General features: G+C 51.2%; 1 protein-coding gene across 1 annotated transcript; it reads right to left on the bottom strand.

The window, feature by feature from the left end:
• Positions 1-7,413: 7,413 nt before the first annotated feature.
• Positions 7,414-18,967, bottom strand: Insyn1 (inhibitory synaptic factor 1). The gene is made up of 3 exons (XM_015480217.2): positions 18,756-18,967; positions 17,624-18,349; positions 7,414-8,240 (listed from the first exon to the last, which is right to left on the bottom strand). The coding sequence occupies exons 2-3, from the start codon at positions 17,777-17,779 to the stop codon at positions 7,518-7,520; spliced, it is 879 nt and encodes a 292-aa protein (XP_015335703.1). The 5' UTR covers positions 17,780-18,349; positions 18,756-18,967; the 3' UTR covers positions 7,414-7,517.
• Positions 18,968-23,216: the final 4,249 nt, after the last annotated feature.

The raw sequence follows: 23,216 nt of genomic DNA, 5'->3' as shown, positions 1-23,216 counted from the left end.
GGGGAGACAGCTGGATGTATATGTATGTGTGTGGAGGCGGGGGTGGGGGGAATTAGAGCAAAGGCACTTGTTAAGCAAAATTCACTTAGCTAACACTTCACAATATCCCATCCAATACTTGAACAATGGTAGTTACTTAGTGAATGCATTGTTTCTGTGGCTGATACTCTGGTGGATTGATGGAATAGCAATGAGAGCTACTTGATTTGAAGATCCCTTTATTAAAAAATGTGAAATCATTCCTCAGCTATGAAACGATGTTTTGATCTGTAAAAAATGGCAAAAATAAAAACAAACAAAAAGAACCCCCCAAAACAAACCAAAATGGGGTGAGTGCTTCTGAAATTCCAGCAGAGGCCAGTGGCCACAAAGAGTAAGAAGTTCCAGCAAAGTGGCCGCTCAGGCCTCCGCTTCCCCAAGACCCAGGATGACATCCTCTCCTTTCCCATAAGTCTTCAGGAATCATGACCCCCTACACCTGGAACCAGAAGAGACGTTTAAATCCTGAGGGCCAAGGAGGTGCTATAGAGAGCTGGAGTGGAGGCAAGAAGTACATCACTGAGAACTTGCCATGTGAAGCACATCAATTGTTCCTGCCCTCATGGGGTTTGTAGTCTGCTAGGGGAGACAGCTGGATGTATATGTGTGTGTGTGGAAAAGGGATGGGGGGACTTAAGGCTTCATGGTGCACGTCTGTAATCCCAGCAGCTCTGGAGGCTGAAGCAGAAGGATTGTGAATTCAAAGCTAGCCTCAACAACTTAGCAAGGGTCTAAGCAACTCAGCAAGACCCTGTCTCTAAATAAGTCATAAGCTGGGTCCCCACCCCACCCAGACATTCTTCTGTTCAGCTCCTGCTGACTTGTTCAGTGAGTGAGTGCCAGCTCTGTGTTCTCATATGTACTGATTTTTTTTCCTAAAAAAATCTAGATATTTATGTAAAATCTTTTTTGAACAATGTGGGAAGCAAAGCAGGTGTGCAGGCTACCAATTTGCAATCTCTGAATGAGAGGAAGAGAAATGCCCAGGAAACTTCAGGGTGGGTAGGGTCAACTTGACCTGAAGGAACCTCCAGGCTCCAGAAGTTTTCAGAGTTCTCTACCCTGGGGCAGAACCCTGAAGCTACTCTACCCTGAAGCTACCTCAGCCTCTAGCAGAGTACAAGGAGCCCCTTTATTAGGAAGCCCAAGGAAAGGGTCTTCCTCAAGGAAGGTCACAACCTTGGGGAGACTCACATGCTAAATAGGCAAAACTGGACTTTATATGGTGACCACCCCAAGAAAGTTATATTCTTTTGACTATACCAGCTCTGGAATGGAGTCTGTTTTGACAGAGGCTGGCACCCTACTCTCAGGTACCAGAGACATTGCAATGTGACCACATTTCAGTGATACCAGGCAGAATTTCCCAGGGAATAGTACTAGAGCTGTCTGAGTTTGCCAAACTAAGCAGCTTTCTCATTCTCCTGGCCAATATATAGCCCAGGAACCTCCCAGTGCTCCCCTGGTATGTCTGGGATCACAGGCCAACCCTGCCCATCCTTACCCTAAGAGTGCTGTATTCAGCACTCCTGGGACGCATCTGCCTTTATTGGGTGATTTTCTGGATTTAACCCTTTACACTCCCTGCTGAGTTGTGGAGGCAGATGTGCCTCCTCCTAGCAGTGACCCCACAGTCATTATCTGGGGGGCAATGGGGAAAGATGGTACTCAGTTCCTTGACTATGAGGGGTTCCATAGTTCTGTAACTCTCCCTGAACTCCTGGGTCACTACCTATTAGTGAGCCTCCTCCCCCTTCCCCATTTCCCCAAAGTGCACTCAGCTCTGGCTACCTCCTTCTAGAAGCCTCCCGCAATCAGTCTACTGTTCTGTTCAGGATGAATTCTCCACTCTCAAGGGATCTCCTGGGAGGGCTCCACCACTGGGCCAGAAAGAGTCAAGGAAACACCACAAAGATCAGGTCCTCCAGGCCTCTTTCCTTGGTTCCTCCACAGGCTGTACCTTATCGTGAGCCCCACCCTGTCCTGCTTTCTTGAGGGTGGAGGACAGGTGTGGTAAGGCCTGGACACTGGTTTTCTGTGGCTTTTCTAAAATGGCTGTAGGGGAGGATGCCAAGGTGGGTCTGTTCCATTGTGGGTGGCTCCTGACCTCTGCACATCCCAACAGGAACAGGAGGGAGAGTAGAGCTGCAGGCAGGTAGGTGAGCTTGAGTGTTCCTGGCAGGGAGTCAGATCTGATCAGCACAGGGCCTGGGCTGTGGGCAGCATCAGCCTGAGGTTACCCATCAAGACTCCTTGGTTTCCTTGGCTGCTTGGCTGGATGCAGGTAAAGGGGAGAGGTGTGTGGTAATGACAGCTCTGTCGGGGTGCAGGGCAGGCAGATGGGATAAATCAGGTCACATTGGAATCCCAGCTAGTTTACATGTACAGAGGCAATAAGGTCCCGATGTCCCACCCTACTGACCTGAAAGGTTGGGAATGCATTGTAGGAGGGATGTTTAACTTTCTGTGCACGATGAAATTATTTTCAAGGGTTCTAACATGATCACACTACTTACCAATGTGCTTATTTGCTGTTCTATCTTTTAAAGGGGTCCCTATCTCGTTAGTCTCTATGGATCTATCTAGTCTACCAGACTAGACAGGCCCACAGCCTCCTTCCCCCTCAGTCAGGAGGATGGAGTCCCTCCAAGGAGGCTGGAGGGCTCTGAAGTTGCTTGCTGACAGTGCTCTCTGCTTTCTCCGTTTGCACCAATGTGCACCCTTTGTTCAAACAAGTCCTTGATACTGTCCACCATATGGGTCATCTTCATCTGAAAGTCCTACCAGCTCCAAATGCCCTGCATTCCCCCTTCCCCCATTCAAGGAAGCTTCATTTCAAGTCCTTTCTTTTCTCAGAATCCTCTCCTGAACACCCCAGTGCTCCCTTCCTGCTTTCAGAGCCCCAAAAGCCCAGACCAGTAAGACCTCGGCATTTATAGTGTAGACGGCAGGCTGGTCTTCTGGCTGTGCCTGAGACAGAAGAGGAAAGGGCACTTTGGACCTGAAGCTGTTTTTCTCTGGGTCACCTAGTTAGTGCCCCAGGCTCACTGGCAACTGGGGGTAGGGCTCTAGGGCTCCTGCCCAAGCTGAATTGATGAAGGTGGGCCTGACCCCTGCTGAGCCTCATACAGAAAATCACATGGCAGGCACTTCATAGACACTAGCTCTCAATATATAGTGTGAATTATAATAGCTGTGTCAAGTCCCAGCTCTGCCAATCTCTGCCTGTGCGACTTTGAGCAAAGTCCTTATTTGTTCACCAGTTTCCTCACCTGACTTGTAAAATGAAGACCATGGTTAATCCATTTACTCAATAAATGATTATTGAACAACCTATTCTGTACTGGGCCCAACTAAATCCGCCATTTAGTGTTAGTTAAAATGTGTGATCCGGAGCTTGACATTTGCTAAGTTGTCAATAAGTGCCAGTTTTCTTACACAAGTCTCAGCAGAACAGTCAGTAGGAGCTGAGCGTGGTGGCGCATGCCTATAATCCCAGCTGCTCAAAGCCAGCCTCAGCAAAAAGCGAGGTGCTGAGCAACTCGTTGAGTCCCTGTCTAAATAAAATGAAAAATACGGCTGGGATGTGGCTCCGTGGTTGAGTGCCCCTGAGTTCAATCCCTGGTATACACAAACACACACACACACACACACACAAAGAATGGTCAGGAGGTTGGAGTAGGTTGGGTAGGAGGGGTTGGGGCAGGAGAAGGGGAACTCAGAAGGGAGGATTGCAGGGCTGGGCCTAACTACCTCTTATTTTCCCAGCATGCCCTTCTTTTCCTTCTACTCATGCTTTGTCTCTAACAGGGGCTGATTCTGGAGTCTCTGAATAATATGCCTTCCTTTCTGTCCCTTGGTTTCACCAGACCATGTCTGTAGGCTGCATTGTCTGTCCCTTGTCTATAAAGTGGATACAGGGATGCCTCGTCATTCTTAGACACTTGGGACACCGCAGTGTGCCCACCCTATAGAAGTGGCTAGGATCCTCTATCCCTGTAGAACATGCCCCAGAATGGCCACCTCACCAACCTGGTCCCCTGCCTCATGCTCCTGGCCCCCTTTTTCCTGGCATCACAGGTTGGACCCAGTGTCATTTCTGGCTTTTCCGTGCTGAAACCCCAAACCCTTCAGTTTTGACTTTGCCTAGTCCCTGCTCACAAACCTTCACAGGGGAGGGGGATGGGTGTATGTGTGTGCTTAAGTGATACAAGACCTGGCACATAGGTGATCCTCAATAAAGGTTGATCAAATTAATGCACAATGGATATTTCCTCTGCAAATGGGGTTCATTCATTCATTCAACAAACATTTATTGAACCCAAGACCCATTCAGTGCCAGGCTCTGAGTCAGGGGTTGTGATATTCAGGCTGATGATAGCCAAGTTCTCCAAACTCTGCTCATAGACTTTTCCCTCTCAACTCACTCCCCAAGGTCCCCCTGGCTCTCAGGCCACTCAGCCCTCATCCTTTACCCCCAGAGACCAAAGCACTGGTTCCATCATGCATTTGAACTGCAGCAGAAGTTTGACTGCTAAGTCACTGAGTTTGGGGTTGAATCCTGATCCATAACTCATCCCGTGTGATCGTTAGCAAAGTGACTTAACTTTTCAGAACCTCAGGGTCCTCATTAAAAAATAGGCATAAGTAAAATGGCTTATCTCATAATTTACTATGAGGAATAAATGAGATAAGGCATATGCTTAGGACATTCCTCAGTCCTAGTGCATGATCAATGACTCAGAGCTATTGATGACAACTCCTTTGTGTCACCAGTGCCTGGCTCCCTCCCACCTCTTCCACAGAACCATGTAGCACAAGACTGTGAACACGGTAGGTGGTTAGTGGACTCAGACCTCCTGGAAGCAGACCCGGTGGGCCATTCTGGAGAGGAAACCCAGGCACCAGGGAAGGTTCAGAGGCGGGGAAGAGCAGGAAACAATGCATATGGCTGGAGCTGGAAGGTCTGGAGGAGGGTCCAGGGATGGCTGGACAGGGAGCTCACTCCCTGGACAGCTATTCTGTGGCTCAACAGCTTATTATGATAGTTATAATTTTTTCCAGTGGACACATTCTCTATTTCAAGTTATGAGAAGCAATAGGGATCCCACCTGAGCGGGCCACTGGGTATGGCAGCCAAATACTTTCTGGGCTTTCAGCAAAGTGAACTTGTATCCATTTCAAAATCCACTCCACACTTTCAGGACACACTTGCTCCATTTGGGTACAAGTGACAGACACTAGCCAAAACCACATTCAGTCTTAATAGAGCCAGGGCGGGGGGGGCCGGGAATCTCCTGGGGGGGGGACGGGGGGGAACATATCCTTACTCAGGGCTCTCTCAGAGACCCCTGGCTCCAACCCTCAGTTTTTTCCTTTGTGAGATGGAAACTATTCTATTGGATTTTTTCCCCTGACTGTTGGAAAGATCAGCACCACCTGCCTGGGGCTTCCTGGGGCTGATAGAGGGACTCTGCCTGCTGGCTCACAGACCTGGATTGACTCACCCCGTCTTTGGATTTCCACTCTGGAGGCTGCATCCGGGTGGCTCTGTAGGGCTCTGACCTCACCATGGCCCAAGGAGCGAACCCACACTACAGAACACTCTAGATGTGCCGATAGCCTCCCAATTCTATCCCCTCATCACTCCAGACTGGCCTGCACAATCTCGCTGGTTCTCCGTGGCCTGGGCTGGTAGCACCCCTCCAGGCAGGGGCAGGGGTGCTGCTGAGCCTGCTAGTCAGACCCTCCTTAGCCCTCACATGGGTCCCCTCTGGAAAGGCCCTGGAGTGCTCTCTAACCACCTTAATTGAAATATGCAGCAGGGAGGCTTCCAGGAGCCAGGTCCTTGCTGTGCCTTTGACCCCACCTCTCTGCTCTTGGTGAGGAGTAGTAAATCAGGTGGTGGCCATCTCCTGACTGACAGCTGCTTTGAGGGACAAAGCAATGTGGTGCTTGTGACTGAGCGATGGCCTCTGGTTGGAAGGGAGCAGCTTCTTTTCTCCACCCACTCATGACTCCTCTGCCCAGGATATCACTGAAATGTGGGATGGGGGGTCACACTGACCTCACTCCATCCAGTGCCTATAGTTTATCAAGTGTTTTCACATTTACCATCTTGCTGGAGCCCCATAGCAGCCACTGAGGTAGATGAAGACTATCAGACCCACTTGACAGATGAGGTAGAAAGGCTCAGAGAGGCAAATGAACTTGCCCAAGGTTACACAGCTGCTAGGTAGCAGAGTCATGAACAGTCTGGAAACCACTTGCTCATTCGGGTAGGATGGCATAGGTTCTATAACCTAAGGCCAGTTACTTAACTTCTCTGAACCTCAGTATGCTCAGTTGAAAAAATGGGAATAATAGCTATCTTGTTGGGTTATTGTGAAGATTAAATGAGATAATGCTATAAAATGTATTTGGCATAGTAGTAACACAGAGACCTGATCAATAAATGTGAGCAATGATAGTGATTATCATCCCAAGGATATTCAGATGCTGTCCCTGTTAGCAGGTCATGCCCTGAGTGAAGCCCTGATGCCTCTTGGCTTTTCCGTTGTCTCTGCTCAAGACTTGTTAATGTGAGTGTGGGAGTTGGGTGTGGAAAAGCAGGGGCCGAGGAGGACCATTGCACTCCCCTCCCAGCTGGCTGCCTGGCAAAGGTGGCTGAGGGCTAGTCTGTAGCCCCGGTTCACAGCCTTGTCATGACTGCTGCCTGTTACTCATACACAACTCAGTTCTGCCCAGGGACAAGCCAGAGGCTCTGCTCTGAGGCTCTAATCCTCAGATGAGCTGAAAATGGGAACTGAAAGGATCAGAATGATCCAGGCTCTCCACAAGCCCCTGCCCTGCCCAGCCCAGTCCAGTCCTGCAACTTCTGTGGAAGCTCAGCTTCCTAGCCCCTTGGGAGCAATTTTTCCCTTCCTCTATGTCCTGGGAAACCCTAAGATGCAAGGGGGTAGAGTGGGGTTGTATCAATCCAGGTAACTTTTCCTTTGAGAAGGAGAGGCCTTGGAGTAGAAAGATGGGGGTGCAAGTGATCCAGGGCCCAGTGGGAGCAATGCCACCCTAGGGCCCTGAGTCCTGCAGTCTCTCGGCCATAAGACACTGCTCTCTTAGAGCCTGCCTTCTGCAGATGGGTCTCCTCCAAGACATGGCCCAGCCAGCAGCCACCTAGTACCACTGTGCTTACTGCCTACCAGGTTAGACCACCCCCATCTCACTCACATACTTTTAGATATCTCCTCAGGGGCCCTGCAATGAGAAGGGATGGGGGGTGGGCTCTGACCATGCTTCCTGGGACTGAGGAGGTAAGTGGGCATCTGTGTCTAAGATGAGCTCTGTAAAAGCTTTGGGGCCTGCGGGGCCGGATCCTTAGCATTTTTAAATTTTATTATGACTGTGTTTGTTTAAATATATATATATTTATATATATTTATAGCTCTATGTGCCAACCCCCCCACCCCCTTCCCCAGCCCCTAGTTTTTCCCCCTGGCTTTCTGTCTGGTGGCCGTGTAGGGCAGCACTGTCTGCGTGCTCTTGTCTGACACTGTCTGGGTGCTGCTGTTCCTTGTGACCCTTCGGGTCTGTTCTGGGGCCAACGTGGGCCCTGAGTGACGGCCAGTCAGTGGAGAGCGCCTTGTCTTGTGGGGGGCTGGGGAGGGCTTGAGGGGGGTCACATGGGTCTCCGTATGGGGCAGCTCAGGGGGCAGGCCCACCTCCTCCTCCTCTGCCTCCTCCTCACCGTCCCCCTCCTCGTCATCGCAGCACAGAGCGTGGTAAAGCACTTTGTCACTGAACCGTACCCTCTCTCGTGTCCCTGGAGTTCGTTGGGGCAGCTGGCCCTTAATAGGGCCAGCACTGAAAGCCTCCTCGCTGGAGGAGTCGGGGGTCTCCACTCGTGGCCCATTGGGGATGGGCATGCCTCCATTCATGAGCCGGTAGTCAGGGCCAGGCCCTGGCCGCGTTGACTCAGGGCCGTCCACAGAATCTGAGGGTGTGGAGACGTCCAGGAAGGAGCAGAACTCCCAGCTGTCCGAGAGGATATCAGCTGTCATGAAGTCCAGATGGCCCAGGTCAAAGGGGCCACCCACGCCCGCCTTGTCGCTACTAGAGGTGCTGCTCACAGTGGCCGTGGTCCAGTCGTCTGGCTCCAGTTCAAAGTCGAAGTCAGAGGTTAGCTTGTCAATCTGGCTCACCACCTAGCCAGGGAAGGGGAGAGGAGATGAGAGGCGCCAGGTGGGGGCCTAGTACAACCTGGATATGAGTGTACCTCTGCCTTGCCCTGCTAGACTCCCTGGCTGGTAACCCTAAAGGAAAAGACTCGACTTGAAGTCATAGGTTTATGTGTCCTGTTGAGGTCCCAAAGGACCAGAATTGGACTGGGATGTACAGAATTTGTTCTGGCCTTTCCCAAAGGTCAGTTTACAAGTCTTCAGTCCCTTGGGGGGAAGGGGAGACTGCTTTCCAGCCCTGCAATCCATCCATTTACACTTTCCTGTCCCAAACAAAGCTGCTTCTGGGGAGCTGTTCGTTCAGGGCTTGATCCTCATTTGATTTGAGAGGGGGCCATTTAAGAGGGTTGAGAGAGTCCAGCAAGCCTATTCAGAGGCCCATCCATCCTCAGAGAGGAAATGATAGAGGGTGGCCATGAGAAGGACCCTGTTCAGGCTTCTTAAAGCATCCTGGACAGTTCCTGCTGCTGGTCACGGACCTTGCCTTGGCTACTACCCACCAGCCCTTCCAGATAAGAACAGAGGTGTGTGGCAGTGGCTGAGTTAATTACTCCTGTGCCCCCAGAGCTTCCTCCCTCCTTGCCTTTCCTGTTCACCAATGAGCAGAGATCCATCCTGGCTTGTTGGGAAAAGGAATAAAGTGAGCATTATTTGGTAAGCAATAAAGAAACCATCCATCTTGGGCCCAGAGCTGCTTGTTAAATGCACTCAGGAGGCAATTCGGTTGTGGAGGTCACTGCACATCCTGCCCTGCCCTGCAAAAAGTGAAGTCCTGAGCCTCCATGCAGGTGGCCCTGCCTTAGGACATCCCCTTGCCTGGGCCTCTGTCAGCACATCAATCAGGGTGAAAGACTGTGAGGGAAAGAGAAAGGTCCAGTCAGAGACCTAGGGAGATGACAGAGCACAAGAAAGGAGAGAGAAGATTCAGTCCAAAAACAAAATAGCTAAACAATAAAACAAAGCAGAGGGACCCAGAGTCAGAGATAAAGAGACACAGCAAGTCATCTGGACCAGAATCCAGCGCCCCATGCCAGTTGGTGCTCTTTACCTGGAATCACAGTAGTCAATCAATTAATTAACTAGGCCCTTAATTCAACAAACACGTATTGAAGACTACTGCTGTCAAGAAATGTGCTAGATGCTTGCCAAGGGGTGGGGTGGTGAGTGGCTAAGGTGAAAGAGGCAGTGGGCAAAAATGCTGTCAAAAGTAGCTGGGACCTGTGGGAAGACTGCTCCATCAAAAATTGGAGGTCAGGGGCAGGTGACCTGGTTGGCCCTTTTCCTCCCTGGGTCTTTCTTAATTTGTAAAGAGAGAGAGGAGATGAACTAGTTTTATCTCCGAGATTCCTCTACCTTTGGGATTCTAGGAGACTTGTGTTTGTAGAGGTGAGTTTAAGTTGTTTTGGGAGTCACTGCCTAGGAAGGTCCACTCACCACAGCCCCAGACCAGGAGTGGCTGAGGCCTGCAGAAAAGCTGGAGGAGTCAGGACACCAGACTTAGCTTAGACATTGCTGTGTGTCTTTGAGCAAGTCACATAAACTCTCTGCACGTCAGCTTCATTCACCACCAAGTGGGTGTGAGATTCCCAGCCCTGCCAACCTCCGCAGAGTGTCAGGAGGAACAAGGAGAAGGGCAGTGGAGGGGCTGGGGATGTGGCTCAAGCGGTAGCGCGCTCGCCTGGCATGCGTGCGGCCTGGGTTCGATCCTCAGCACCACATACCAACAAAGATGTTGTGTCTGCCGAAAACTAAAAAATAAAAAAAAATAAAAAAAAAAAAGTAAAAAAAAAAAAAAAAGAGAGAAGGGCAGTGGAAAGACTTCAAGGAGCTTTGGGAATAAATGACATCATCTCCCACCTCTGACCACCTACTATGTGCCAGGCTTTCCTACCTTTCCTATTCCTGAGTGTCACCTCCACCCATGAGATCATTATGCTCCCTGCTGCTGCTGCTGGTTCAAGGACATATTTTGAAGACCACTAGTCTGGGTACTGGGGATTTACTTCAGGTGAAAACACAAGCTGGGCAGTTCTACCCATCCCCCAATCCCCAGGGCTCTTGAGAAGCTGCTGCAGCCTGAGGGGTGGGGGGTGGTGCTGCCAGGAGGGATCTGGAGTGCAATGACTTGGCTGTGACCTCTCAGACTTCACAGAGACTAAGAGGAAGCCCTGATGCTCAGTGAGGATGACACCAACCGGCCTCAGGCCTAGACACGCTCTTCCCATCCAGGGAGCTGAAGCTGGCCACCTGCTCAGAAGGCCTTCCCTTTGGCCCTTCCCTTCTTTAGTGTGCCCCTCTTGGGTTCCACTATGGAGGTATGGAGGAAAAGCAGAGAGGCACCTGGGTTCAAGTCCTAAATCTGCCTCCTCTTGGCTGTGGGAACTTTAGCAGATATGATAATACACCTCCAAGCTTTGGTCTCAGGCCTATAAAAAGGGATGACACTCCTCTCCTTGCTTGGTTGATGAAGATTAAACAGATTAAAACTGCAGAGTTAGGACAGCCAAAAACTTAAGAACCTGTGCTCTGGCCAGGCGGCTGTAATCCCAGCAGCTTGCGAGGCTGAGGCTGGAGGATCGTAAGTTCAAAACCAGCCTCAGCAAAAGTGAGGTGCTAAGCAACTCAGTGAGACCCTGTGTCTAAATAAAATACAAAATAGGGCTGGGGGTGTGGCTCAGTGGTCAAGTGCCCTTGAGTTCAATCCCTGGTACCAAAAAACCCCCCAAAAAACAAAAAAACAAAAGAAAGAAAAAGAACTTGAGCTCTGGAGCCTGACCTGTAATGCTGGCCAAGTTACTTAACTTCTCTGTGCCTCTGTTTCTTTGTCAAAGGAGAATTCTAGTAGTACCTACTTGATAGGGCTGCTGTGAGGACTTAATGACCTAATGCTCTTGGGAAAGCATGTAGAAAAATGTAGCCTACCAATATCTGCTATGCACCACTGGGCAGGAGTGCATGTCCAGGTCCCTGGCATCAGGCCCAAAAGCGAATGGGAATCAGTTCTTCACCAAAGGAATGACACTCTTATAGGGAAATTTCCAAGCCTGGGGAAGAACACTGGAATATAGTGGGCCTTTCACCACCTTGACATGGGTAGTACCAATTTTGCCTAAAGCAGGTCTCTCTCTAGGCTGAATAGAACCAGAAGGTCCTATTAGCCAAATGGCTGTGAGGTTTGCAGGCAAATCTGACCAGTCTATTAGGTGGGGCAGGTCACATCCACTTAATCAATGATATAAATTTGGATCACAAAGGAAAGCCATGTGCCCAAGGGTACCTGGTTTCTACGCAGGGACCTGAGTCAGTCCCTAAACCTTGCTGCCCTTCCCTGGTGCTTCATCTCATGGGCCTCAGGGAGGGCAGGCATGGGGCAGGCCTTGTGCTACCTGCCTCTCTGCTTCAGATGTCTTGAAATCTGTGGTTTCTCTCTGTGATTTAATAATAATTTTGCCTACATGTAATTTGGGTTTGTCTTGGAGTACAGGGAAATAATTATATACACAGAAGGAAAGAGAGGGGGAGAGAAAAAAGTGGAAGCATAAAAATCATAAAATCATAGAACCTCAAAGTCACAAGGCTGGAGAGGCACTGTTGAGTCCACCTGTCTCATTGTGCTTGCTGATGGGAAACTTAGGCCCAGAGACTAGAAGGAGTGGAGCTGAGAACAGAAGTCAACTCCTGACTTCAGGGCCTTGCACCTTAAGACCAAGAATGACCTACTCAGGAGGGACCAAGAGCAAGCACTAGAGAGGAAGGACAGGGCTGAAGGGTGTGATAGAACTCACTGGGGACCCCAGGCATAGCCCAGGCCCCTGTCCCAGGGGTGTCTCCAACCTCTGTTCTGGTCACAGCTTTAGTTTCCCTCTCCTGAACAACTGTACCCACCTAATTTTCCCACCGACAGCCTTCTCCATGCTATTGCATCCAGAGAATTTTCTGGTCACCCAACAGGACCACGTCACCCCTCTGCTTGCAGCCTTTCCCTGCTCCCCAAACTCCTGAGCCTCCCAAACACAATCCCTAATGTTCCCTTTCCTCTCCAGCAAGCAGGCTCCACCTTCCCAGGCCTGCCCTCTCAGTACCCCTCCGCACTCCACTGATCTCACATCTGCCTCTGGGCCCTCCCTCCTCTCTGACTCCCTACGTCTATCCACACTTCCATGAGGAAGCCTTGCAGTTGAGGGCAATATTTGACACTGGTACAACTCTGTACATACATGGTATGATACAGTTGATATCTGTCTCCCCGTGAGAGGCAGTGCTGGATGGGTTTGTTTTGCCCACACAGCTACAGACTGGTGACTAAAGGCTTCATAAGAACTGCTGGGGGCTTCTTTGTTAAGGAAGAGTTCCACAGTCTTAGGCACCTCTGTATTGCTTGGTCCAGTCTTCCTTCCAGCTCTGGCTTGAACCCTCTCTTCAAGGAAGGTACCTCTGTGCTCCCTAAGGCCCTACAGCCTGGACTGAGGACCCAGGAATGCCAGACCCAGCAAACCCCACCCCTACCTCCCCTGATAAGCTGCTGTCTCCTTCCCTCTCTTCCAGCTCCCCGGGCAGCTGGTTACATAACTGGAGACTCTGCATTATTTATGACCACTGATTATTTTTTAATTCTGTGATTACGTTGTTTATTATCTTCCTGGGGGGCTGTGGAGTTGGGGAGAGACAGAGTGAGCTGACCGTGATTCATGGCTCTCATCCTGCAATTTGGCCTAATTGGCCAGGGAGCTTCAGTGAATCTGTCCGAGTAGGAGAAAGCAAAGGGAAAAGAGGCAGGCAAGAAAAAAAAATAATAATAAAAAATCCGCGCAATTCGTGCTGAGCTGTGGGTGACGCAGCTGACCCACTTTGGCATGGCCCTGTGGTCCCCAGCCTCTCCTTCTCCAGCTGCTTCCTGACTGGGCCACATTTATTTATCTCAGGCTCGCAAGGCCCTTGGCTTTCCCTGCCACCTTCATACACAACTCCTTGCCAACGGGACTGCACAGTGGGGCAACCAGGAAACAGGCTGCCACTATGCCTGCTTCCTGTGAAAATCAGGTGGGAGAGCCCTCTACTGCCACCCCAGGCTGAGGAAAGACTATGCTCACCCCTTCACCCTCGGGCTAAGGTGGGCAACTGCGCCTTTAAGTTATGTCTGTCCCAAGAATTGCTGATGATGTGGGAGATACAGGTGGTCAGCACAAGGATCCCCTTTGATCCCCCAGGGAGGAAGAAGCCAAGTACCTGCTCAAGGGGTGCTCAATATCTGGCAGGCCAAGGACAGAAGGATCCTGAACCCTGCTCTTGGGAGGTTTGGGTTGGTGGGCAACAGGAAGCAGGAGGGAAGCAGGTTCCCTCCCAGAAACCCAACAGGAAGTTCTTGAAGACAGTATGTGATTCTCACTGAGGACAAATCCAAATTCCAGACCATGCTCAGCAAGAGGCCTTGGAGTTCACCCCTCATACCCGGTGTAACCTTAGCTTCTGCTCTCTTCCCTGCTCATTCTGCTCTAGCTGCAGGCTTCCCTGATGATCTTGAACATGCTGGGCACCTCTGCCAAGACCTGGCCCAGAGCTCCTGCTGCATGCCACGTTCTTCCCCTGGGTAGTCATTCACCTCCCCACCCTCTCCCCCACTTCCTTTGTTTTCTCTTCTTATTAGAGACTCCCTTCTTACCCCGTCACTGTCTCTATCCCCTTTTCTTGCTGGTAAAAAAATGGTAATGCAGGCAACACCAACAGGCCCAGGCCAGGAGGTCAGGACCTGGCTGTGACCCTGCTCCTGGCTAAGAAGTTGGTGTGGCTCCAGAAAACCAAGTTATACATGGAAATGAGAAGCACGTCAGTGCTAGGATCATTAGTAATAATACCTAACAGAGGGCCAGGTGTGCCTCCCTGGTGGAGCACTTGCCTAGCGCGCACAAGGCCCTGGGTTCTATCCTGTGCACCCCCAAAACAAAAACAAAAACATAACAAATATGGAGCTGGCTTTGGGCCCATTGTGGCTAAGCACTTTATGTATAATATCTCCTTTAATTCTCACAATAACCCTGGGACAGGGGGTGGGGGTGGTGTAAAATTTGGAACACAGAGCACAGAAAGGTAAAGTAACTTTCCCAAGTTCACACAGGATGGAGCTCACATCTGAAGCAAAGACACGTGGTATATGACCTGTGCTCCTAGTCCCTGGGCTGTGCTACATCTCTAAATTAAGATCCATGGAATTTTGAGGAGCTTAGAAAGCCTGCTGGGACTGGCCTGGTATCCTGGAGTATTGGGGAACATAGGAAAAGTGAGGGCTAATTAATGTTTGACTGTCATATCCCTCTGTGGTACAATTTTAGCATTCAAAGCACTTTTGCATTTCTTACCTCACTTATGTCTTTTAAATGACTTTCCCCACCCATGGGATTGAATTTGCTCCCTGTTACCAGGGGAGCTTGTGGCAGAGCTAGAGCAGGGGTTAGGGAGAGAGAGGGAGGTACAGGCTAGGGAACTTCAAATCCTCTAGGAGTGTGAGTAGTGTTGGCCCCCCTCTCCCACATGCTAAGCCCCCAATGAATCCTTGCAAGATCACTATGAGGTACAAATCATCATTGTCCGCATTTCAGAAGTGAGCAAACTGAGGCTCAGGAGCTTGGGGAAGAAGTGCCTTGGTATCTCTCATCCATCCTACAGTGAATTTCAGGATGTATACTCAAGAGGATAAGAAGGGTATGCCATGATAGGGGTGTCTGGGGGCCAAGGGGCCCAGGACCTGCAGACAGGAGGAGGCTGGCAGAGGGGAACCAAGCTGAATCTTCCTCTCTGCTGCCTTGTTCCCCCATCAAGCATCCTGTGCAGCATCCCTGAGTCCTTTGTATGAGTTTTGCCTCCATATCCAAGTGCCCTGCCTTCCTGATATAAGAGCAGAGCTGGTGGGGACTGAGCAGATGCCACCCAGGGAGTGGGGTGTGATAAGGGAACAAACGCCTGGTCCCTTCTTGACCTTGGGTCTGCCCAGATCCCCAAAGAAAAAATACCACACAATAATACTGTGGAGAGCCAGGAAGATCAGCTGTACAGTCCCTTTGGAGGACCAAGAGCCAAGATGACAGGCTCCAAGGAATGAATTCCAAACCAGAGCCTGGTTCCCCCACTTGGTAACCCCATTCTTGACATTCCATCCCATAGGAGGACAGGCATAGCATATCTTCTGCCTGGGCCTTCCTGAGTCTCACCTATTTTCCCTTGTCAATCACTTGTGTCCAGACCCTGCCTGGGGGATGAAGGAGCTTTGAGCCCCCTCACCCCCACAGATGGGTGCCATTGGCAGCAGGCAGGCAGTGGCATACGGGGTAGACTCTGGTTGCCATAGCAACCTGCCAAAGTCTTGGGTGGAGGCACATGGCCTACAGGGTGTATGGGGGGGAGGGGACTCATCTTCCTCTGTCCTGTCTCAGGCCTCTGGGCTGCATAGTCCATGCCTGGAAGCTCTGGTGTGGGAGGCACGGGAGTAGGTGAGTGTGACAAGGGAAGGGGAACATGTAGACACTCTGCAAATACATCCCAATGCCATAGCATCAAAGCACAAGAAGTCCCCTGTCAAAATGCAAAGAGTCACCCAGTAATCCACCTGCTGAAGACCCAGAATAGGTATCAGGAACTTGAATTCTAGACTCAGTTCTGCCCCTGGTAGCTGCATGGTCTTGAACAAACCCCTATCACTCTCTGGTCCTCAGTTTCTTCAACAGTAAATGTACAGGGCTTGTCTGGATTACCTGCGAGATCCCTTCAAGATCTGGATGACTATGCTAGAGAGAGAGGGGATGCAAGCACCTGGAAGATGCTCAGTTGGGAGTAGGCCAAGTTGTATCAAGGTTGAGACCCAAGATTAGAGTCAATCTTGGGTCCTTCTGCATGGGCCTGCTGGGGCATGGGTCCCAGGCTCCTGACCAAGATTGAAACTCTGAATAGGTCCCGTGGCCCTGATAGAATTAAAGTAGCCAAAGAGGGTGGGAGAAGTTATTATAATCCTTTGGACTCATAAGGTTGGAGGAGAAGGGACTGCTTGGGGGGCTTCTAATTGTACTTTCTAATTGTACTACCAAAGATATTTAGCCCACACGATGGCCAGCTTAGTCCATGGGCAGAAGAACCCCTGCTTCTGTCTACCTGAGGCAACAGTCATTCCTACCTCCTGAAACCGGATTTCCTGGCAGGCTCTATGAGGCTGATCCTGGACAGAGGGGCTGCCCAGCCCAATAGTAGTTCCAGGAATCTCTGCAAACCCACCCCCTCCCCAACTCTGAACACAGTTTCTTCCAAAAAACTCCTGTTCCTTGGCTCAGACCAGTCTGGAATGCTATGTTGACAGTCTGGGACTGGTACCCATCATCACTCCGCTTCCTCAGCCCTCCTAGAGCCCCTCTCCTCCCTGCGCCCATAACCCCAGCTCAATCACTCTCCCTGCTATCTCTGTAGAGGCCCTGGTTACAAGGAGTTGAAATTTGCCTAAAGCCCACCTGGCTGGTGTAATGGCACCCAGCAGGCAAATTCAGGCCAGCGGCTCAGAACGCTGGTCATGCATTTTGGGCTTGAACACAGCCCAGGGGGCAGGGCCGACGACTTGTGTACCTCATTACCCCAGCGATGTGGGAAGCAGTAATTAAACCGGGCTCCACTTAGAGAGACAGAAAGGCACATACACATTCCCAGCATTTCTCAGTGACTTTTCAGCCTTGGCAAAACCATTCAAAAACATCCCTCATGGCAGGGGAACACATCTCCTTAGAGGAGATCCTTGCCCCTGCCATTGTACACGAGGAACCCTGATGTCCACTAGTGCCTAGGCCCATTCTTACCCCAGGACAGGGAGGGCACGGCTGGTTTAATTTTTCCCCAATCAAGTGCTCTGAACATCTGTGTGATCTCTGAGGTGATGCTTTCAGCAGGGCCTCAAGCAGTGGGAATTGACTAAGTAGAGTCATCCACACTCTAGCAGGGCCTCTATGACCAGCTCAGTCTATGAGGTAGATGGTAAAGTCAAGAGTCAGCTCAAGTCCCAGAAGAATATCTCCTTCTAAGAAGCTACAATGGAATTAGTTTTTACTGGCCACCTTGGCGAACCTAAATACTAACCATGGGGCTGGGCCCACTGACATGCTGCCCAAGCAATCTCTGCAGCACTAAGACCCTACAGCTCTAGGGCATGGTAAGAGTTTTGGCAAAGTAGATTTGAGGAAAGGAGAATGAGAAGAAAAGAGGTCCCCAGCAGAGTGATACATATGCACATGGCTTGGCACACTCAAACACACATACATGTTTTGGTGCCAAGCCCAGGAAGGCTGGTCTAAGGTCTGTGTGGCTCCTGTACACCCCTCGCTTACCTCCCTCAGCTCCTTGGCCACCTCCTTGAGCTCCCGCAGGATGCCTTCAAGTTGCCCGATGACCATCTTCATGCGCTGTCGAATCCTCTCTCGCTCACCACCACTGCTGGGGTCGTCACTGGGCTGCCCGAGGTCCGGGGTGCCCCGAATGTTCATCCTTCACCACCTGGCCGCAGGCCTGCCCATACTCCCCCCAGTCGGGCACACACTGTGTCTTCCTCGAAGGAGCCCCCCTCAGTCGGGCAGAGCTCCACATCTTAACGGCCCCCCAGCCCACCCTGGTACTGGGCAGCCCTCACCCAGTCCCTGCTCCCTGCCACTCCGCCTGCTCTTCCTCTGGGTGGGAAATGAACACCCAGAGGGAGACAGAGTCTAACAGAGAGGGTCAAGGTGAGGGCACAAGAGGGCAAGGGGAGGGGCCTTGGGTCCCAGGAGTGGCCTCCAGGACTTGAGACGCCTGGGGGTATACAGAGCTGTTCTCTGCCTGAGCCTAGATACCAAGGCAGGGGGATGACTCTGCAGGGACTAAGGGTAAGGGATGCCCTTGGGATGGGGGAAGGCAGCAGCAATCCCCTCACAACTCCTAGGCAGTTGCAAAGGCAGAGGTCTCTGGATGCAACTAACACCTGCAGAGGGATGAGCGCCCGCCGTGGTCTTCCAGATGTGGAGGGGGTTCCAGATGTGGGCGGCTCTGGAAAGGGAGCTGGATTGGAGGAGGGCAGCCCCCTGCAGAGACAGCGAGCCTGGCGTCAGCCCTCCCAGGCTGCAGCACCAGCCAGCAAGGCTGCTTCCTCCTTCCTCTCCCCTGTCTGCATCTTCTCGCTGGGGATTTATTTATTTTTTTCTTTGTGGGGAGGGGTGGTAGAAGCAAATGCTTTTCAGCACACCCCTTCTCTGGCATGGGGTGGGGGAGCCCCTGCTTTAGAGGCATAAGTCCTCAGCCTCCTTTACGGCACCCTGGCCTGGGTTTCCCCAACCCCCACTCCCCCAGTCAAGCCTGACTCCGCTGGTACACCAGAGGGCCTCTCCCGTCCTCCCTCCTCCTCCCAGTGCCCCGAGGGTGCCCTCGTTCCCAGCGGACCCTCCCTCCCCTAGCGCCGCCTTCCCTCAGAAGCCCAGCTCCAGCACTCACCAAGGGTGGGGGCACCGGCCTTCCCTCCAAGCAGCGTCGGGGGCCAAGCCCCAAGACGAGGTTGGGGGGCCCCCAAGGCTCCCTAGGGCGGACTTCTCTCTCTGGACCCTTCGGCCCTTGGCCTCAGGGAGGTTCTCCGAGCCGCGGCCGGAGACATCTGGGCGGTGGGAGGGGGCGGGGCCTCGGCGCTCCAGGAAAGGCCACTTCAGAACAACAGTATCCCATATGTGGCTGGACATAGGCAGGGCTNGGGCGCTGGCTCCCTCAGAGGCCGCCGGGCTCGCTCGGCTCCGCTCGCCTTGGCGCTGACAGGGAAGGGGCCGGCCCGGCGCGCCGGGAGGGAGCTTTTAAAGCGACACACACGCCTCCCAGCGCACAGCGCACAGAGCGCGAGCCGGGGGGTCTCGTCACCCCAGAGAGGCGAAAGGGGCCAGAGGCGGGCTAGCCTGGCCGGACGCTCACCGACCTGGGGCGCTGAGGGGCGGGGACTAGGGACTTAGTTCCTTCCCACCTTTCAATTCACTTCATCAGCCTCCTTCCCTCTTTGCGGTGTACCCCAAGCTTCGCTTTGGACTGTTTTCTGCATCCAGACCCCAATTACCTCCGTCATACCTCAAACCACCCCAGACCTTAGCTTAAATTATACTAATTCAGAAAATAGAATACAGCGAACTTTTACTGAGCACCTACTGTGTGCCACTGCTCTGGGGTGTGTGGGGCGGGTTTGGAGACAACCGCCAGTATCAGGTATTTCCTTTGGCTCTTCACCCATTTCCTCAACATTTATTCATTACCTTCTATGTACTGGGTCCCATTCTAGGTTCTGAAATCACCGGAGAGAAAAAGTAGCACTTAGGAAGATCACAGCGTACAACACTCCTGAGCAAAATGAGGGGTGGTACATGCAGGACAGAGGCAAGTTCTAGAAAGTTCTAGAAGCAATGGTAACATCGGTGGGGAGGGTAGAAGGAGTATAGGCCAGGTCTGGCACGTTCTCTCAGGAAGGCAACCTTTGTGCTGCATCTCAAAGGAGAAGTAGGAGTTACCCAAGTGACTGTCAGTGTGGAGGAGGTGGGGATGGCATTCCAAGCAGGGAGGAGGGTGGGAGCAAGGGCTCCAAAGCAGAAGCCGGGGAGGGGGAGTTTAAGTCAAAGGTGGCCTTTTAGTTCCTGTTTTGACTGCTCTGTGGGAAGTGGATTAGAGGAACACCAGATCTGGAGAGGCTAGGAGGGCCATGGTTAGGAGCTTGGATTTTATCCTGGGGCAGAGGGGACCGAGGATGCTGGGCTGGAAGCTAATCCCCCTTGCCTTCCTAGGAGATCCCCCTGGGTCTCCCTGGGATGGTGGATTGGAAGAATAGACCGCAGGCTAGCAGATTCAGAAGCTGTTTAAAGGCCTTAGTTGAGGGAGGCAGGCCAGAGTGGCAACAGGGATAGAGAAGGAGGCCGCTTGGAGAAATCTTTTAGAGCATGGAGGCACTTAGAGTCTCACTGAACTTTGAGAAATGTGGTGGGTGCAGAATGCCTCCAGCTTCTGATTTGTGAGACTGGATAGGTGGTGGTGCCACCATCTGAGTCAGAGAACGGAGGGGAATCCCAGGTCTGGGGTGAAGAGGAGGAGTTTGGAACAGGTGGAATGATACTGAAGACTGTCTATAGATCCAAGCTCATAGCAGGGGCTGGGCTCCAGAGTAAATAGTGTTTTGTTTGGGACTCCTCATTAGAGGGGTGAGATTAAGCAGGCTGATTGTGTAACAAAAGCAGTAGGTCCAGCTGGGAGAGGTGTCCATGAGCAAGATGGAGAAGGAGCCATCAGGAGGCAGAGGAACCAAGAGGGTGGAGAGTCCTATGGGCATAGGAGGAGGGGTTTGGAGGAAGTAGGACTTAGTGCTGTCCAAGACTGCAGAGGACATGAGAGAAGGAATGGAAAGTGTTCACTGTCCTTGGTACTTAGGAGGATACTGGTGACGAGTCAGGGGCAATTTGGTGTGTGTGTGGGGGGGGGTGAGAGGAGCTAAATTGTTGGGCACTAAGGACTGAATGGCTGGTGGGGAACAGAAGGTGGTGAGTGCAGGTGACATTCTCAGAAGTTCAGGTGACAGGGAAGTAGTGCTCCTGAGCTAGAAACAAATGAGGACTTGGGGGATGGGACTGGAGGTGGCTTGAGGCTGGCCCACAGCAGGCTTGGATTTCAGGACAGTGATGACGTGGGTACTAAGGGTTTCATTTGGCCTTTGAGTTCTCTCAGACGTGTATTTCCGGGGGTCTTGTGCAGGCACTGGGTAACTCCTACATCTTTGAGGGTCAGTGAAGAAGGACCAGAGTTGTATAGATGGAAATCCAGCTGCCAGGGTGGGGGTAGATATTCTCCTGAGGAAGTAGATTCACAGGGCCCATCAGTCACTTTGTTTTAAATTGTGGTAAAATACACATAGCATAAAATTTACCACTTTAACTATTTTTGAGAGCACAGTTCAGTGGCATTAAGTACTGATGTGGGTGGCACTGGAAAGGGGGCTGGATGAGAGGAGTGGAATCATTCCCACTAATCACTTTTGTGGAAGCTGTAATGCTAAGGGATAACCAACATCAAAAATGGACTAAGCTTGAAAAAAATAAAATAAGTTGCTAGTCCTAGGTCTGGAACTCTCGTCCTCATCCAGAATGGGGGATGTGTGTCTGAACTGTGAGTGTTAGGAGTCAGTGAGCTTGTTTTAAGAGTAATACCTAATTATTCATCAATGAGAGCTTCAGTCTCATTAATGGAAGAGCAGTTCTTAGAAAAAAGGAGATGATATTTCTTCTATCATCTGTGTGGCTCAAACTATGCCTACCACTTCATTTCACAGGCTGTGTGCACAGGAGGGCAGCCAGGATGGAAAGGGAACTGGTATATAGTACCCTGAAGAATGGTTGGACTGGTCAGGGCAGACTGAAGACTCTCAGAGAAGTCTCTGATTTAGATCTCCAAAGGGCTGCCATAGGCAAGAGGGAATAGGCAGGATCTGAGGGTTCTCAGGCTTGCCTTCCTGAGAGCCAGTCCCATCCCTGCCTATCAGCTCTACTCCCTTGTGAGGCTGTAAACTCCCTTTATGATGTCTGCCCCTCTCACATGGACCAGTAGAGTGGAGTGTGACAGCCAGTGATTCTTACCTCTCTAGCCTGTTTTCCACCATTCTACTTCTGGCATCCTTATCCTTTAGGAAATTCCTCCCTGTATCATAATGCTGGTGGATTGTCAGTTCAAGTACCCACTACTTCCACCCATCCCTATCCCACCATGACCAGGTAGTCAGGTAATCCGGAATGCACCAATCACAGAACCCCATCCTCTAGCAACAGTGATTGGTCTAAGGGATGAGCACAGAATCCAAGGAAGACCAATCAGACTCTTTCCCTAGGATTGGTATGTAAATAAATACCTCCTGGAGAGCTGTCCAGCACTAAATTAAACAGCTCTTCCTAAGGTGTTGTGCACAGGGCTTAGTATACATTCAATAAATATCAGCTGCTGGTATTATCCGTACTGGGGTTTGGGATAATTTTCTGAACACAAAGTTTGGGATGAGTGGCTAGCACCATAGGCAGACTTTTTATAAATCCCCAAAAACAGGGGTTGCAGAGGGTGAAATCTGAGTCACCCAGGAAAGGCCACTTCAGAACAACAGTATCCCATATGTGGCTGGACATAGGCAGGGCTCCCATTGAGGAAGCCATGTCTGAGGACATTTCTGCCATCTTTCTGTCCACCCTCATCCCTGCTGTGGAATTTCTTAAGGGTTTTCCAGGCTCCCTGCTTTCACTGCCTCACCCCCAACTCACTTCTCAAACCTTCTCACCTGTTTTTATTGTCCTTGCATTGCTGTCCTGTTTGGGGGAGGATGGTAGAATCATCCTCCCCAAACAGAACCTCGTTCTTGCTAACAACAGTGAACACTTTTCTTCCCCTGGCCAAAGTTTTTGGGATCCCTGCCCCTGCTGACCTCCTCCTGCTTCCTGGCTCCCTCTCCTTGGTGGCAGCATGACTCATGACTTTCCTGATTCCCTTTCTATGACTCTGGCTGCTGCTTCTCAGTTGGACTCAGGGTTCATCTTCTTTCTCTGGTTCCCTAGAAGTTGGTAGTCCTTAGGATTCTCAGCTAGGTTCTCTTCTCATGCTATAACCTGCCCCAAGGGAGTTAGCTCTTCCATATTCCCTAAGAGTCTTTGATTTCCAATTTGCTCTCCATCCAGAAGGTTCAGGTCATATTGCTACCTGTCTGCTGGACTTTTCCATGAAGATCTCCTGTAGGCACCTCCAATTCCATGTGCCCAAGTCAAAACCCTTTGTCTTTATCCTCAAATGCATCTTCTTTAGTCTTCCCCATATCAAAAAATACCACCCCCACCCCTCCATGTACACCACAAGCTTGAGATCACCCTAGACTCTCTATCTTCCCCTCTCACATGTAACTAATCACTA

This window comes from Marmota marmota, unplaced genomic scaffold (assembly GCF_001458135.2).
Source record: "Marmota marmota marmota unplaced genomic scaffold, marMar, whole genome shotgun sequence".
Lineage (NCBI taxonomy): Eukaryota > Metazoa > Chordata > Mammalia > Rodentia > Sciuridae > Marmota > Marmota marmota.
Note: the sequence above shows the minus strand (reverse complement) of the source record. Positions and strands in the feature narration are given on the sequence as shown.

Coding starts and splice junctions, on each gene's coding strand:
- Insyn1 (XM_015480217.2), bottom strand. CDS start 17,779: ATGAACATTCGGGGCACCCCGGACCTCGGGCAGCCCAGTGACGACCCC. Junction 8,241..17,623: donor TGGCCAAGGAGCTGAGGGAG/GTAAGCGAGGGG, acceptor TTCCCTGGCTAG/GTGGTGAGCCAGATTGACAA.